Genomic DNA, 13,434 nt, shown 5'->3' on the forward strand with positions numbered 1-13,434 from the left:
AAGAGAGTCTTCCTAATATTCAACGTAAACCTTCCCTGGTAAATCTTGAGACTATGCCCTGTCGCTCGTCACCTGGGAGAAGAGGTCAACCCCCAGCTGGCTACAACCACCTTTCACGCAGAGCCACAGACACGGGCGTGTTAGTCTGGCAGGCGCGCTCGGTACTTTATTACACGTGTATAGAGAACGGCCGGGCTCTTCGCGCTGCCCTTCCCGCTGCTGCGGCCCGGGAAAGCCGCACGCCGCCACCCGCGGCTCTGGCCCGGGAGCTCTCGCGGTCCCTCCCGTGGGTGTGGGCCCGAGCGCCGCCCGCGCCCCGCCGGCCCCGGCCGCTCCTGGTTGGCTGTGGCGGCGCGGCCGCCGCCGGTTGGCTGTGCCGGGGGTGTGTGCGGGGCCGCTCTGCCCGGGCTAAGATGGCGGCCGTGACCGCGCTGAGGAGCAGCTGCCGAGCCGCGGGGCGCCTGGTAAGGGGAGCGGGGACCCCGCGGGCGGCGGCGCTCCCGGCCGGCCGGGGAGGGAGCGATAACTCGTGGCATCCCCGAGCCCTGTTCCTGCCGTCCGGCGGGCACACGGCTCGCACCGCGCCTCTGCAAACACGACGCGTTCGGGGACCTGTCGCCTCGGCAGTGTCCGAAACCGGGCAGCGCCTCAGCTCCCTCCCCGCTGTGCGCTCCCCGCTGTGCGCTCCCCGCTGTGCGCTCCCCGCTGTGCGCTCCCCGCTGTGCGCTCCCCGGCAGTGCCTGGGACCGCCCGCCCCATGCTGCACAGGGAGCCCCAGACGTGGCACCCTCTGCCCCCGCGCTGCCCGTGCCCATGTTCCCTATGAAAGAAACGTGTTCCTTTCTGTAATAAGACAGTGACATCCTCCTCTTCTTTTATTTCTAAGTCATCCCATTATTGCTTTGCCTATGCGTTGCTCTGCCATCACCGCTTCTCCGCCCACGCATCAGCTCCCTTTGCATACCGCATCTGCACGGAGACGGTGTGGATACACGGACAAAAAAGGGAAACGTATTTCTTTGAATCCCAGGAGCCTTGATACTTGAAAAGTAGTTGCGATACCTTACCATAAGAAATGAATCTACTTGGTTGCCTTTTTGAGATAATTAAAATTTCATGGCCATAGCCTTAGTTCATGCTTTCTTCTGTCTTGTATTATAGTCTTCTTGCTATTGTGCAGAGCGTTGGTATCCTACTATGTCACCCCTATTCTGTGGGATGTTAGAGAAGAAATAATTTTTGAAATTTAGAGATAAAATTAAGGATCAGTTCCAGTTTCTAGTATGTTTTTTCTCTTAATAATTCATACTGTAATTTTAAAGCATAATGATGAGGAAGTTTTAAATTATACTTTTGTAATCCAGTTTTCAGCCAGTAACTTATAAGTATTTATAAATCATTTTACTAATTAAGAGCATTGAAAATAGCATTTTCTTTTAAGTTGTATTTCTAACCTTCTACTCTTAAATCCAGAGGGAGATTCTGGTAAGATGAAAACACTCATCTTATCTATGTGCATGCTGAGCTACAGAATTGGCTGGTTTATAGTGTGTGTTTCCTGCAAGCACGTTTTGAATCTGAGCCAGGGGCCTTTGTGTGAAGTGGTGGGGAAATGGCAGTTACCTGGACACTGGGACATGTGCCAGGTATTTAGATGAGGGATAGCATCGGATTAAAACACATTACCAGGGATGTTGCTTTAGTACATAGGTAACTATATACTTGGAAATATAGAATATGCATGCAAAACACATCCAATGTGGGGAAATGTTCATTAAAATCACTCAGTGGGACAGAAGTCAAGAGAGTTCAGCAGGGCACTATCCTTTAATGCAAAGTCATTGCCTGTGAGCACGAACTGTTCAATTTGACTTGGAAATTTAGTGTTACTCCATCAGGTAATCAGTTCTCCGCAGGCTGCATAAAAATATTTTGGTCTGAGGCCAGCATACATTTTCAGGATCAGTGGCAATTTAGAAAACCGGAGTTGGCTTGTTTTTAAGGAAACAACCAAAGCTGAACCTGAGCGGGAAGGCAGTTCTCCCCCTGAGTGCACTCAGCTCCCCCCTTGGCTGGGGTCAGACCCCGGCTCTGTCAGCCAGGCTGGTGTGGCCTCAGTCCCAGCCAGGGATTGAGTGGGCCCTCAGCTCCTTTTTGCCAGCCACTGCACGCTGGAGACTTGCCCAGGAAAGGTGTTACCTTGCTGTGGCAGTACTGCCTTTAAGTTGCTGTTTAGTTTAATAGTAGCCACATTAACAAGCTTAGTACTAGCAGTTATGTTTGGGGTTTACTGATAGATTTTTCCAGACATCAAAATATGTAGATGGGTATGCTATGGATATTAGAGCTAATTTTGTCTTTTATGTGCCATTTTTATTTCCTTGCTTGGCATTACACCAGTATTAGGGTGATTAAATGCTGAAATTGTAAGCACAGTCTCTTTGTTTAATGGGTAATAATTTTTTCCTTGTTGGTAAGGAACACTGCTCTGTGAAGAGATTGTGTCCTGTTTTATTACTTTAACATACTAGCATGCAAGCTTTTTGGTAGAGAATGTGCAAAACTGAAAACCAGAAAGATTTTGGGTTAAAAAATGCAGTAGTTTTGAATTATTCCTTCAGATATAATATGAAACAGCATGGTAACTCTTCAATAACAGCACCAGTCTCTTTTTTTGGCAGTGACATTACTAATTCACTACCTGCATTGGTAACCAAAGGTTAAAAATCACATGGAAATCATTGTGAAACTTCACATGTAGTAATAGTTCAGAGATTTGATGTGCTCCTTGTGATCATCTTCACAGGTAAATACTGAATGTTTTTCATTTAGGGTCATATAAAGAGAAAAGAGAGTTTTTGCAAGTTTGTGATAAAAAGGTCTAGTTGAACAATTTTTTCAGTAACATTTCAGTAACCTTCAACTGGGAAGAAACCCGGAATTAAAAATAGAAGAAAAATAGGATTGTGAAGATGTACAGTGTATACCAGTTTTGTAATTAAATGTGAACTTTAAATGCATTCCTAAAGTACATTTTTTCATAGCTTAAAATTGCCATGTTACTTGATTGTTGAATATGGAAAATTGTTTGGAGGACTAATGAAAAGATTTTCTATTTGCTTGTTATAGGAATTAGAAAAAATACTCATTCTAGATCAGTAGGTACCGTCTTAGTGGCAGGCAACTGAAAGGTAACTCAAATTATATAACTTTGTTGTGTCCATCATGATAGACTGTCTTGTATAAATAATTGTTCCTTAAAGAAGGGGTATACTGTATATAACTTGCAGTGCTGGGTTGAATAATACAGAAAATGAGTACATTGTCAGGTCAGAATTGTATGGCCTGCTGAATAATGTACTTTTTAAACAGCGAAAAGTGATAGCAAATAGTTGAACAGTTTGGGGTGCGGGGAGGGAAACAAGAAGTTTCATATGCTCTGTAATTACTGAAAGGATTTTTTAAACAAGAAGTTAAAATGAACTTTCCCATGCAGGTATGCTGTTTTCTGGCTCCTCTGAGAAGATAATTTCTAAATTTTACAGTTTTGAGCTACTTGAGGTACTTTGAGCTACTTGAGGTACATTGTAGCACCTGAATTCTTTTCATATCTCTAAATTAGTTAGAGATAGTATCTACAGAGAAATTGTTATTTTTATAAATTGTACAGCGCTCTTAAGACAACATATCACCAGAATTACATGAAATTTAATAAATTTTACTGGATAAGAATGTGTCTGAACTAACTTGTGTTGAGTTTAATAAAATACCTGTTTATGTCAATGCAAGCACTACCATCTTTGCTTATGATCACAATCATGACTGATTACAAGAGGCTTTAAAGCTTAAAGTTTTGTCTAAAGAATCTTTCAGAAAATTCTGTAGATCCTTTAAAGTTGATTTCTGGATAAATATAATTGTAACCATAAAAGAAAAGCATCTCATGGCCAGTTCTTACAAAATATCATTGAAGCTGATTTGAGATGATGTTTACTTGAAGATGATTGCCTCCTGTATAGGAACAAAAATGAAAGGGCAGCTCTGGGCCCTCTGTTGTGAATTTCCTTTCTGATTAGTACTTCTGATCAACCTCTGTTGGGACAAATATGCTGGTTTTCCATGCAGTCTAGGGAAACCTTCCAGCATTCATGCTGGATAGGAATATTTCAGATGTCTGATATGGTCGATAGCGTGTGTGTTTTTTGTGTGCCTGTCCTGATTAAGCTAGTTCCTGAGAGAAACAATAGCAATGAATCACTCACCAAATCCTGTCATGATTTTTGTTAATTGGTTATGTCACTGTGGCTTTGATCTCCCCATGTGTTGTGTTGGTGAAAGAAGCTAAAAACTGGCGAAGCTTGGCCAATGTAAAGGTTACTGTATGTTCAAGAATGTATTCAGGGTAATTGTGTTCCATAAGAACTTCTATTATATAGACTAGAATGAAACTATTATAGTATGACTGTTACATGGGGAATATTAAATGAGCTCTACCTCCATTGTATTAACCCTTGAGATTTTCTCCCCAGGTTTGCATTCATCGTGTTAGATCGTGCAGCAGCGTTCGCTTTATAAAATCAAAATATGTGTGCGTGTTTGACAAATCTGCCCTCAAGTTTAGTCATCAACAGCGATTATTCAGAACATCTGCTGGTAATCCTTTTCATAATAAAATAATTTCTTTTAGTTTGCTATTTTATGAGTGTTGTTAGAGGTTTGCATATGGCTGGTATGTAGATTATTTCTGATGCATTCAGATTTTTCTGTCTGGTAGCTTGTATTTAATATTAAACATGCTGTATTTTCTTATTGTCTGTTTTAAGTTTCATGTGGCCAAATTGTCCAGTTTAAGCTTTCTGACATTGGAGAAGGAATTACAGAGGTGACTGTAAAAGAATGGTAAGCTCTGCTTTCCTGGAAGTACACTAAGAAATCAGCAGGTAGTTTAGCAGCTTTATATGTATGATCAATGAGTTATGTGGGAATATTTTTTTGGGTTACTAGTGAAGTTTTTCAGGTTTCATTTTGCACATTTTAAAACCTTGTACATACTGAGCTTTTTATTTTGTTTGTTTGCAGTCTCATATATTTGTGGGTGGAAAAATTGGATGGAATGGGATGCACCTGTATATAGGCTTCTCCTTCACTGATTGATGTTTTTTGAGTTCAGGAGACCTGTCTTTTGTTATGTTTACTTAGACTTACTTGGCTTTAGAAACTTTACTTAGCTTTAGAAACAAATGGCTAGTCTAAAGAATCCACATAATTTTGTCCTGTACCCCTCCTCTATTGCTTTTAGTAAAGGATTTGAACTTCTGAATTGTTTGTAAAAAGCCAGTGATGAATGGATTAAACAACATCAAAGTGTACCATGAAGGAAGGCAGTGTTGAAAGGCCTTGTTCTTTGTACAAATAGCTCTTTTTGCATGGAAGACAGTGCTCCCTACTATCCATTTCCTTTCTGAAACTGATAGTATATTGCCAAGTTGAAGCCAACAACTTCCTTGCATTCAGATTAAGCTGGATCCATTCTTATTTTTAGATGCTTTATAATCTGACAGGAAAACTCTGCTTTACTAAAGTAAATGTAATACGTGTGTAATGATATTCATAATCATTTTGTCATTTCACCCAACAAATTGTTCTGTGGCAGTCAGACAAAATGCATGTAGCAAACATATCCAGTGTGTAGAATTTGTTTTCTCATCTGGAATGCACTTCCATGTTGTGGGACGTATATTACTGAACTTACCTAAGGCATACACAGAACTGGTTTTTACTATGACTGTCTTTCCTCCCAGGTACATAAAGGAAGGTGACAGTGTGTCTCAGTTCGACAGCATCTGTGAGGTGCAGAGTGACAAAGCCTCTGTTACTATCACCAGTCGTTACGATGGCGTCATCAGAAAACTCCATTACAGCATAGATGATATTGCTTTTGTTGGAAAACCACTAGTGGACATTGAAATTGATGCTTCAAAAGGTATTGTAAGCCATTTTTTTTCTCATGCAAATTTTATGTTTGTTGTCATAAAACAATCAGTGGCAGAGAAGCTTACTTTTTCCTCCTGAAAATCTTCAAAGATATTTTCCCTTTATAAAGTCAAGAAATTTGAATAGAGAAAGCTGTGATATTTATTAAAGTTTAAAATCTCCTAGACATTTCCTCTTGAATATTTGGCTTAAGCAGCAGCCTTTAGTAAGCTGTGTTCTCATCCACATTAACTCAAAGTAAATCATAACAACTTCAGCTGTCACAGAATGGTTGATGTTGGAATTTAACAAATGCCTATAATGTAGTAAAGTAATTTTTTATTTTTGTTTGCAGGTGTTGCCTCAGAAGAAGATGTTGTTGAAACACCGCCTATGTCTCATGAAGAGCACACTCACCAAGAGATAAAAGGTCACAAAACATTAGCAACCCCTGCAGTTCGTCGCCTGGCCATGGAGAACAATGTAGGTTTGCTGAATAAGGTCCTGCTGCATTTTATGCAGCTTTTATATGGCAGTTTGACTGACTAGAAGAGCACTGATCTAGAGGAAACACTTGTTTTCAAATACATTTTACATGCGTGAGAACTGCTGTAGAAATGAAGAGGGTTGTGCTTTCTGATGATTATGGTGGATAGAAAAAGAATTACTGGACTGAAAAGACAGCTAGGAGGCTTTAGGCTGAAGACTAAGAAAACCTTTCTAGAATGAAAATAAGAAACCGTCAGAGGAGATTCTTGAGAATCTCTACAGAGAAAGCAGGAGGGAAAAATAAAAAAAAAAAACACCTTGTTTTGCTTTTCAGATTTGTATTAGAGCAGGGGATGTTTTACATGCCTTTTTTCCCTATGAATATTCCATTGGTTTTGAAAGCTCATGATGTGTTTTTAGGAGAGAATTAAGTGACAAACAGCTTTTCTCAAATTAATATTTCACTATAGATCCTGTGAGGTAATTAGGAGGTTAATAGTATTCATAATTCCTCCTTGAAGTATGCATTCAGCTACCTAGTGGGACTTTTGGATGATTTGAACTATGTTGAATACCTAATAAACTATAGAAAGGAGCAGAAAACCGCAAATATGTTGAATCAGAAATGGGAATAATTTTTAACCATAGCTTGCAATATAAAGTATTTTTACGTTGCTGTAAAACTAAAGTGTTACTGCTTGTTATGTGATTTTCAGATTAAATTGAGTGAAATTGTTGGGACAGGAAAGGATAATAGAATCCTTAAAGAAGATATACTCAACTACTTGGCCAAACAGACAGGAGCTATTTTGCCTCCATCACCAAAGGCTGAAATTGTCCCACCTCAGCGGAAAGCAGAGGCTGTGCCAGCTGCTCCAAAGGACAAAGCACGCAAAATCCCTGTACCTGTTTCCAGACCCATTGCATTTGCAGGAAAAGATAAAACTGAACCTGTAACAGGTAAATCATGAAATACAAAGTCTTGAGACCATGGTCACAGTAGACCACCAGTACCTGTTGCTCTGTGCTCCGTTAGTAGCTGGTTCCTTTTGATGGGAGTGCATTTCATGTGGTTATTATGCAAGTGAGCATTTAGGAAAACACTTTCTGTTAGAAGCATCTCTGCTGAAATTATTTTATGAAATATTTGTTCATGTTTTGGTTGGATGGAGTTGGGCTGCAAATTGTACTTGCTCATTCTTCAAGTGTATGTTGAAACAGGTAGGAATTCTAAACATGGATTTGACATGGGAGGAATCATTATGCAATTAATGGCAAAGTGCAGTGAATTTAAGGGTTTATCAGTGCTTAGTGAAAGCATAATGCACTATTATGTGAGTAGCATTCACACCAGTTCTGGAAAACAGTGCCATAAAAGACACTGAGGTAAAAAGGGGAAGATTAATGTTTTTTGCTTGCCTTCCAAGCAGTGTTTATTTGGAGAGGCTGGAAAGCGTAATGCAGATTATCATATTATGATTTCAAACTTATATATACATAGGAGAGAGATGCAGTAATATAATCAGAAGTATTACAGTCATCAAAATTGAGTTCTATGAACTGAATAACTCAGTAAGTGCTCTTTACCCTGTTCTTCTTTGGTTATGCTTTGGCTTTGGTTTGGTTTTTGTAAGTTGTGTAATTTGGTTAATGGAAACAGATGAAATTTCTGTTCATATACTGTCCATAACTTCACAGAAGCTCATTTTGTTGGTTTAAGAAGACAATGAATATTTTCCAGGTTTTCAGAAGGCCATGGTAAAGACTATGAGTGCAGCCCTAAAAATCCCCCACTTTGGTTATTGTGATGAGATTGATTTGACTCAACTCGTTCAGCTGCGAGAAGAGCTGAAACCTCTAGCTGAAATCCGTGGAGTTAAGCTTTCCTTTATGCCTTTCTTCATAAAGGTGAGGCATGCAGCAGAGCCTTGTGTGGAGTACTTACAGAGGTTTTGCCAAAATCTGTTAAATGATTGTTGTAAGTTTGGAGCACCTCTCTATCATCTGAGTTATGGCAGATCACAGGAAATCTGTTTTTTTGTTTATTGAGCCACTTATCAATTTACAGTTGGAATTGTAGCTAGAGTTATGTAATGTCATTGAAATTTTTTGAAATATTAATGGAAAGGATAGAGTACCTTCAGCATAATTTAATATGGAGGTAAACATCACCAGGTGTTTGAATTGCACAAAACAAGTTTTCGAAATTGTCAGTGTTTTTTGAGCTCATATGAAATGTATCATTGTTCTTGTTGGTGTTATTATTATAATTTTTGTATTGCTGATGAATCCCTTAGGTCACTGTCTGTTGTTCAGAAAAGCAGGCAGTTGCACTCATATGCTGTGAATGTACAGACTAATCTGGTAATGCAATTGCACTCAGAGTGCTACCTAAACACTCATTCCATATTGTTATTAATCTAAATTTTCTCTTACTATTACTTCATTTCCATGGATCTCTCTGCTTATAAAATATAAAAATCTATTTTGTTTTCTTTTGTTATATTTAACAGGCAGCCTCTCTGGGATTGCTGCAGTATCCCGTTCTTAATGCTTCTTTGGATGAGAACTGTCAAAATGTCACATATAAGGTTTGTAAACTATGGATTAATGTTGTGAGCAGAAAGTGAAAAGTAATGTCTAACAGGGGCCTTTCAGAATGTCTGAGCTAATTATAAGAACTAAAATTATGGTGTTGTGCAGGATAATAATTTGTGTGTTCAGATTCTGAGATCTAGATTTGATTTATTGTTGATCTTATTTCAGTAGTTTGTTAGGTAAGAGTCACTTTATTATTCAGACTTGCCTCAAAAATGCATATTAATATATTACTTTCCTATTTTTCACCTGACTATGGGCCAAGCTTTTAAAATGAGAATATTTCAAATACAATACAACAATTTTTGGGGTTTTTTGTGCACAGTAATTCAACTGTTCCAACACTCACTCCTTATATATTACAGTACAGTCTTGATAAAAGTTATGTAGTTTTTATACAAGCTGCTGGATTGATACTTCTGGGAAGCAAGTATCTATTTTCTTAAGTGATGTGTCCTTGCACCTTGCAGTACATACTTTTTTGTGCTGTTTTATAAATATCTCTCAGAATCCTTATATTCCTTTCAAAAAACAAAAAGCAAGTGATCTCAGTGATGCGAGTGTTAGCTAAGGTCATCTGTAATGGAAATGGAACTTGGGAGTCTCCCTTTGTTGCAGAGAAACTGCATAGTTCATGATTGAAAAGTTTGTGGTGTTTTTAGATGGCTATGCACACAACAAATTTTTTTTCCTTCTTTTTAATTTCTGCGTTCTCTTTAAAATATGCTATTTATGTTTTGTTACACATATGATCATCCTAAAGTGCAGTGTTTTCAATGTGGAGTTGATTCCAGGACTTTGTATTCTCTGAAGGTGGAATTGTCAACATCACGTTACAGTTTGCAGATGTGAGGCTAATTTAAATAAAATTATATGCTTTTCTCCCCTCAAAGTTGTGTGCAGGAGTTGCTTACTAAATACAGCACTTTACAGGTAAAAAGATAAATAGGAAAATGTGACTGAAGTGGCTTTTTACGTAAAATACATTTTATGTTGACAGCTTATATTAATGTCTGGTTAATGGCACTTGCTACAGGCTTCACACAACATTGGAGTTGCAATGGACACAGAGCAAGGCTTAATTGTCCCAAATGTGAAAAATGTTCAAATCTGCAGTGTGTTTGACATTGCTGTGGAATTAAATCGCCTCCAGTCCTTGGGCTCTGCAGGCCAACTGGGAACAAGTGACCTCACTGGGGGAACATTCACCCTTTCAAATATTGGCACAGTAAGTACAGGGAAAATGAGAGCTGCTTCTGAAATGCAGCTTTACTGAAGTTAAATATGCGAAGAACAAAATCTGTAGCAATTAATTCAAGAGGCAATCTGCTTTAAAAAAGTTGTTAAATAATATCCCCACCTTTATCTTTTCTAGATTGGTGGCACTTATGCCAAACCAGTGATACTACCTCCTGAAGTAGCTATTGGAGCACTTGGAAAGATACAGGTATATTAACTTTATCTCAGTGATGAGAGTGTTAGCTAAGGTCATCTTAATGGAAATGGAAAATGGAGTCTGCCTTTGTTGCAGAGAAAATGCATAGCTCATGACTGAATAGTTTTTGGTGTTTTTAAATGACTATGCACACACCAAATGTTTAATTAGAAGTCTCTTGCACCAAAGGTTCATATTTATTTTCTAGACTCCTGCTATATTTCTCTTACATCTGTGTTTAGCCTTCAGGTTAGTAAGAAACAATATAAATACAGTTTTACAAGTTTTGCAACATAGTGATAGCAATTTTGCTATCAGCAGGGAGAAAACTTGAGAAATATTATGAAAATGAGTTTTAATTTCATAAGCCAGGTAGCTGAATCCATACAGAATTTTGGATGTGAAGGCAGTTTTATATTTTCTGAATCTCAGGCTTTAAATCTTTAGTACAGATGTTGGAGCTCAGTGCTGGAAATGAAATTCGTATTAACTGAAATTACTTCTATGTTCTTCCTCTGAGCATTTTTAGAGGTGCTTTAAGGAAACTGCCACTTTGAGAACTAAGAATGCAATAAACTATTCAGGAAGAAACTTTTGAGTCAGGAAAAGCTTTTACTACTTCAGTTTTTCCATGATGGTGGAAATAGGCTATGACTGTTTATTATGCAGGCTTGCAATATATTCTAATCAACAGCACAAACAATAATGGAAAGGTCTTGGTTTTTAGCATGGTGCTGCTGCTGTCTAATTCAGCAAAATGTTTTCATTTAGATCAACAAATTAGCAAGGACAAAAAAAGCAGATTTGCCAATGAAAGTATTTAATTTAATAATTCAGGTTTTGTCCTTCCTCTGATTTCTAGGTTCTTCCTCGGTTTAATAGCAAAGGTGAAGTAGTTAAAGCACAAATAATGAATGTGAGTTGGTCAGCTGATCATCGCATCATTGATGGAGCTACCATGGCCCGGTTTTCTAACTTGTGGAAATCTTACTTGGAGAACCCTGCCTTGATGCTGCTGGACCTTAAATAAATGAAACCATGGCTACAATATGCCCTTAAACTCTGTGGATTAGACTGAATAGTTATAAAAGCTGTCTCTGCTAACATGTGCCCTTTGCTACGTGCATTATATAATAATGTTATGTGGTTGAAAGTTCTCAACAGCTGCTATCAGTCTCAATTAGTTGTTGCTTCTTTCATTTTGTATTGCTGTAATTTCATCTACAGCAGACTGTCAAACTGAGTAGGTCACAGCTTCTGAATATGGTGGTGGTGGAATGTCTTTATTTTGCCTTTTATAATAAGAATGATTGTCAGGCTGGTGTGACCGAGTGCCACTGCTCTGCACCTGCAGTATTTATAATCTGAAGGGAAATTTTGGAGGGGACTACTCATAGTTCTTCTATTTTGGACACATAAATTTATTTTAACAAATAATATCTGAATTCCTAAAAGGGATTATACAAAAATCATATGCAAATAAAATGCCTTTAATGCTTCTGCTGTAAGATGTCCAGAGAGCTTTTTGTTGTTTAAGTGAGTAAACCTCTTAAGTCTTCTGCTACTCCACTTTTTCTAGGAATTACTTGCACAGGTACTCTTTAATCAAACTATAAATGAAGGGGCCATATTTATTCAAATGCTTACTGACAACACTGATTGATAACTATCAAGGCCTTAATACTTTCTAGAATATCCTATATTTTTAAAGGCTGAAAGTAGTTTCAGCCCTTAATGCTTTCCAGTTATTTTTGATTCTTACAGAAAACATCTGTCTGTTAAAATGGAACAAGAAAGAAAGATAAAACAAAATGAAAAAAGAAGGATCTTGTTTTATTATTCTGTCATTAGGTAAGCCTGACAGTAAGCTGCTGATGATCTAAAAGCTTGCATTCTATTATTGATAATCAGATACTAGAATCTGATAGATTAATCAGATTCTACAAAGAATGGATGTTAAAAAATACTGTGAGCTAAGGACTTCTTCTTAAACTCAGATACAAGGCACATAATGAATAGGTTCAAGTTAATGCCTTTAGAACAGGAAACTTATGTGGCTTTAAGGTAAAATAAACTGATCATGAAGATTGCACTGCTGATTTAATGGGAGATATGAAGAAAACTGTTGGATACAAATACCTTCTAAACACATAAGTTTCACACAGACATGAGAAAAGACAGTTACATAGCCTTAAAAATGAATTTGCAATGCACAAAGTGGACATTTTCTCCTTTTTTTAGATATATCAAAAACAGGAGCATTCTTCAAAATGGTAGACCAAAGTTGTCTATTGCATTTAGCTGTGAAAATGTGAGACAGGCTACCAGAGGTAGAATCCCTGCTATCCACGATGCTGAGACTGAATAAGAGAAAAGCTGGTAATGTACAAAGGGGAGTGTGGTGCATCCATGTAAGGTGCTATTAATATTTCTATTGTGGTATAAGGGTCTTTTATATAAAAGTCATTTCTTGCAAAGTTTGACTGTTATATCATGCTTATCACCTATTTCATTTTTATCAGATTTATTTATTCCTAATAAAAAACGTAAAGCCACAAAATACTGTTTTTTATTTGTGAATTTTATGCAGGCAATCCTATATGGGTGACTCAAACTCTTTCTTCTTGCCTTGAAAAACATCCTGTACTCAAGGCTACCAGAAGAACACAACCTAATGTCTACTTTCCTACAAGTATATTGTTGTGGTAAGGGCTTAGTCTAAAGGCTTAGGATATTTGATGATCATTGAGAAAATAAATTGAGGAAATAGAAGTGTATGAAAGAAAGCAATGAAATTACTTTGAATTACTTAAGACAGAATCAAGGAGAAGATTGAAAGCTAAAGTACTTAGTGTCTTTTTTTATTAGGTAATGGTATTCATGTATTTAGTTGTTCGTGGACTGGAGAGGGTTGGGTTTCTTTGTTATAAAGTTCTGTG

The 13,434-nt window shown here is 37.9% G+C and overlaps 1 protein-coding gene across 4 annotated transcripts; it reads left to right on the forward strand.

The window, feature by feature from the left end:
• The first annotated feature begins 325 nt into the window (after nucleotides 1-325).
• On the forward strand, nucleotides 326-12,003 carry DBT (dihydrolipoamide branched chain transacylase E2). 4 transcript variants are annotated; one of them, XM_068199716.1, is made up of 12 exons: nucleotides 404-464; nucleotides 3,497-3,561; nucleotides 4,530-4,653; nucleotides 4,824-4,899; nucleotides 5,802-5,983; nucleotides 6,329-6,456; nucleotides 7,179-7,422; nucleotides 8,204-8,370; nucleotides 8,976-9,053; nucleotides 10,097-10,288; nucleotides 10,436-10,507; nucleotides 11,358-12,003. In XM_068199716.1, exons 2-12 carry the CDS (start codon nucleotides 3,499-3,501, stop codon nucleotides 11,523-11,525), a joined length of 1,494 nt encoding a protein of 497 aa, XP_068055817.1. In that variant the 5' UTR covers nucleotides 404-464; nucleotides 3,497-3,498; the 3' UTR covers nucleotides 11,526-12,003. The 4 variants fall into 4 exon arrangements, with proteins under 4 accessions (XP_068055818.1, XP_068055817.1, XP_068055814.1 ...); XM_068199713.1 differs by lacking the exon at nucleotides 404-464 and adding an exon at nucleotides 2,171-2,806; XM_068199717.1 differs by lacking the exon at nucleotides 3,497-3,561 and having other exon boundaries at nucleotides 326-464.
• The last annotated feature ends 1,431 nt before the right edge of the window (nucleotides 12,004-13,434 follow it).

The sequence above is a fragment of the Anomalospiza imberbis genome, chromosome 9 (genome assembly GCF_031753505.1).
Source record: "Anomalospiza imberbis isolate Cuckoo-Finch-1a 21T00152 chromosome 9, ASM3175350v1, whole genome shotgun sequence".
NCBI lineage: Eukaryota > Metazoa > Chordata > Aves > Passeriformes > Viduidae > Anomalospiza > Anomalospiza imberbis.

Coding starts and splice junctions, on each gene's coding strand:
- DBT (XM_068199716.1), top strand. CDS start 3,499: ATGCTGTTTTCTGGCTCCTCTGAGAAGATAATTTCTAAATTTTACAGT. Junction 3,562..4,529: donor ACAGTTTTGAGCTACTTGAG/GTACTTTGAGCT, acceptor TTTTCTCCCCAG/GTTTGCATTCATCGTGTTAG. Junction 4,654..4,823: donor ATTATTCAGAACATCTGCTG/GTAATCCTTTTC, acceptor GTCTGTTTTAAG/TTTCATGTGGCCAAATTGTC.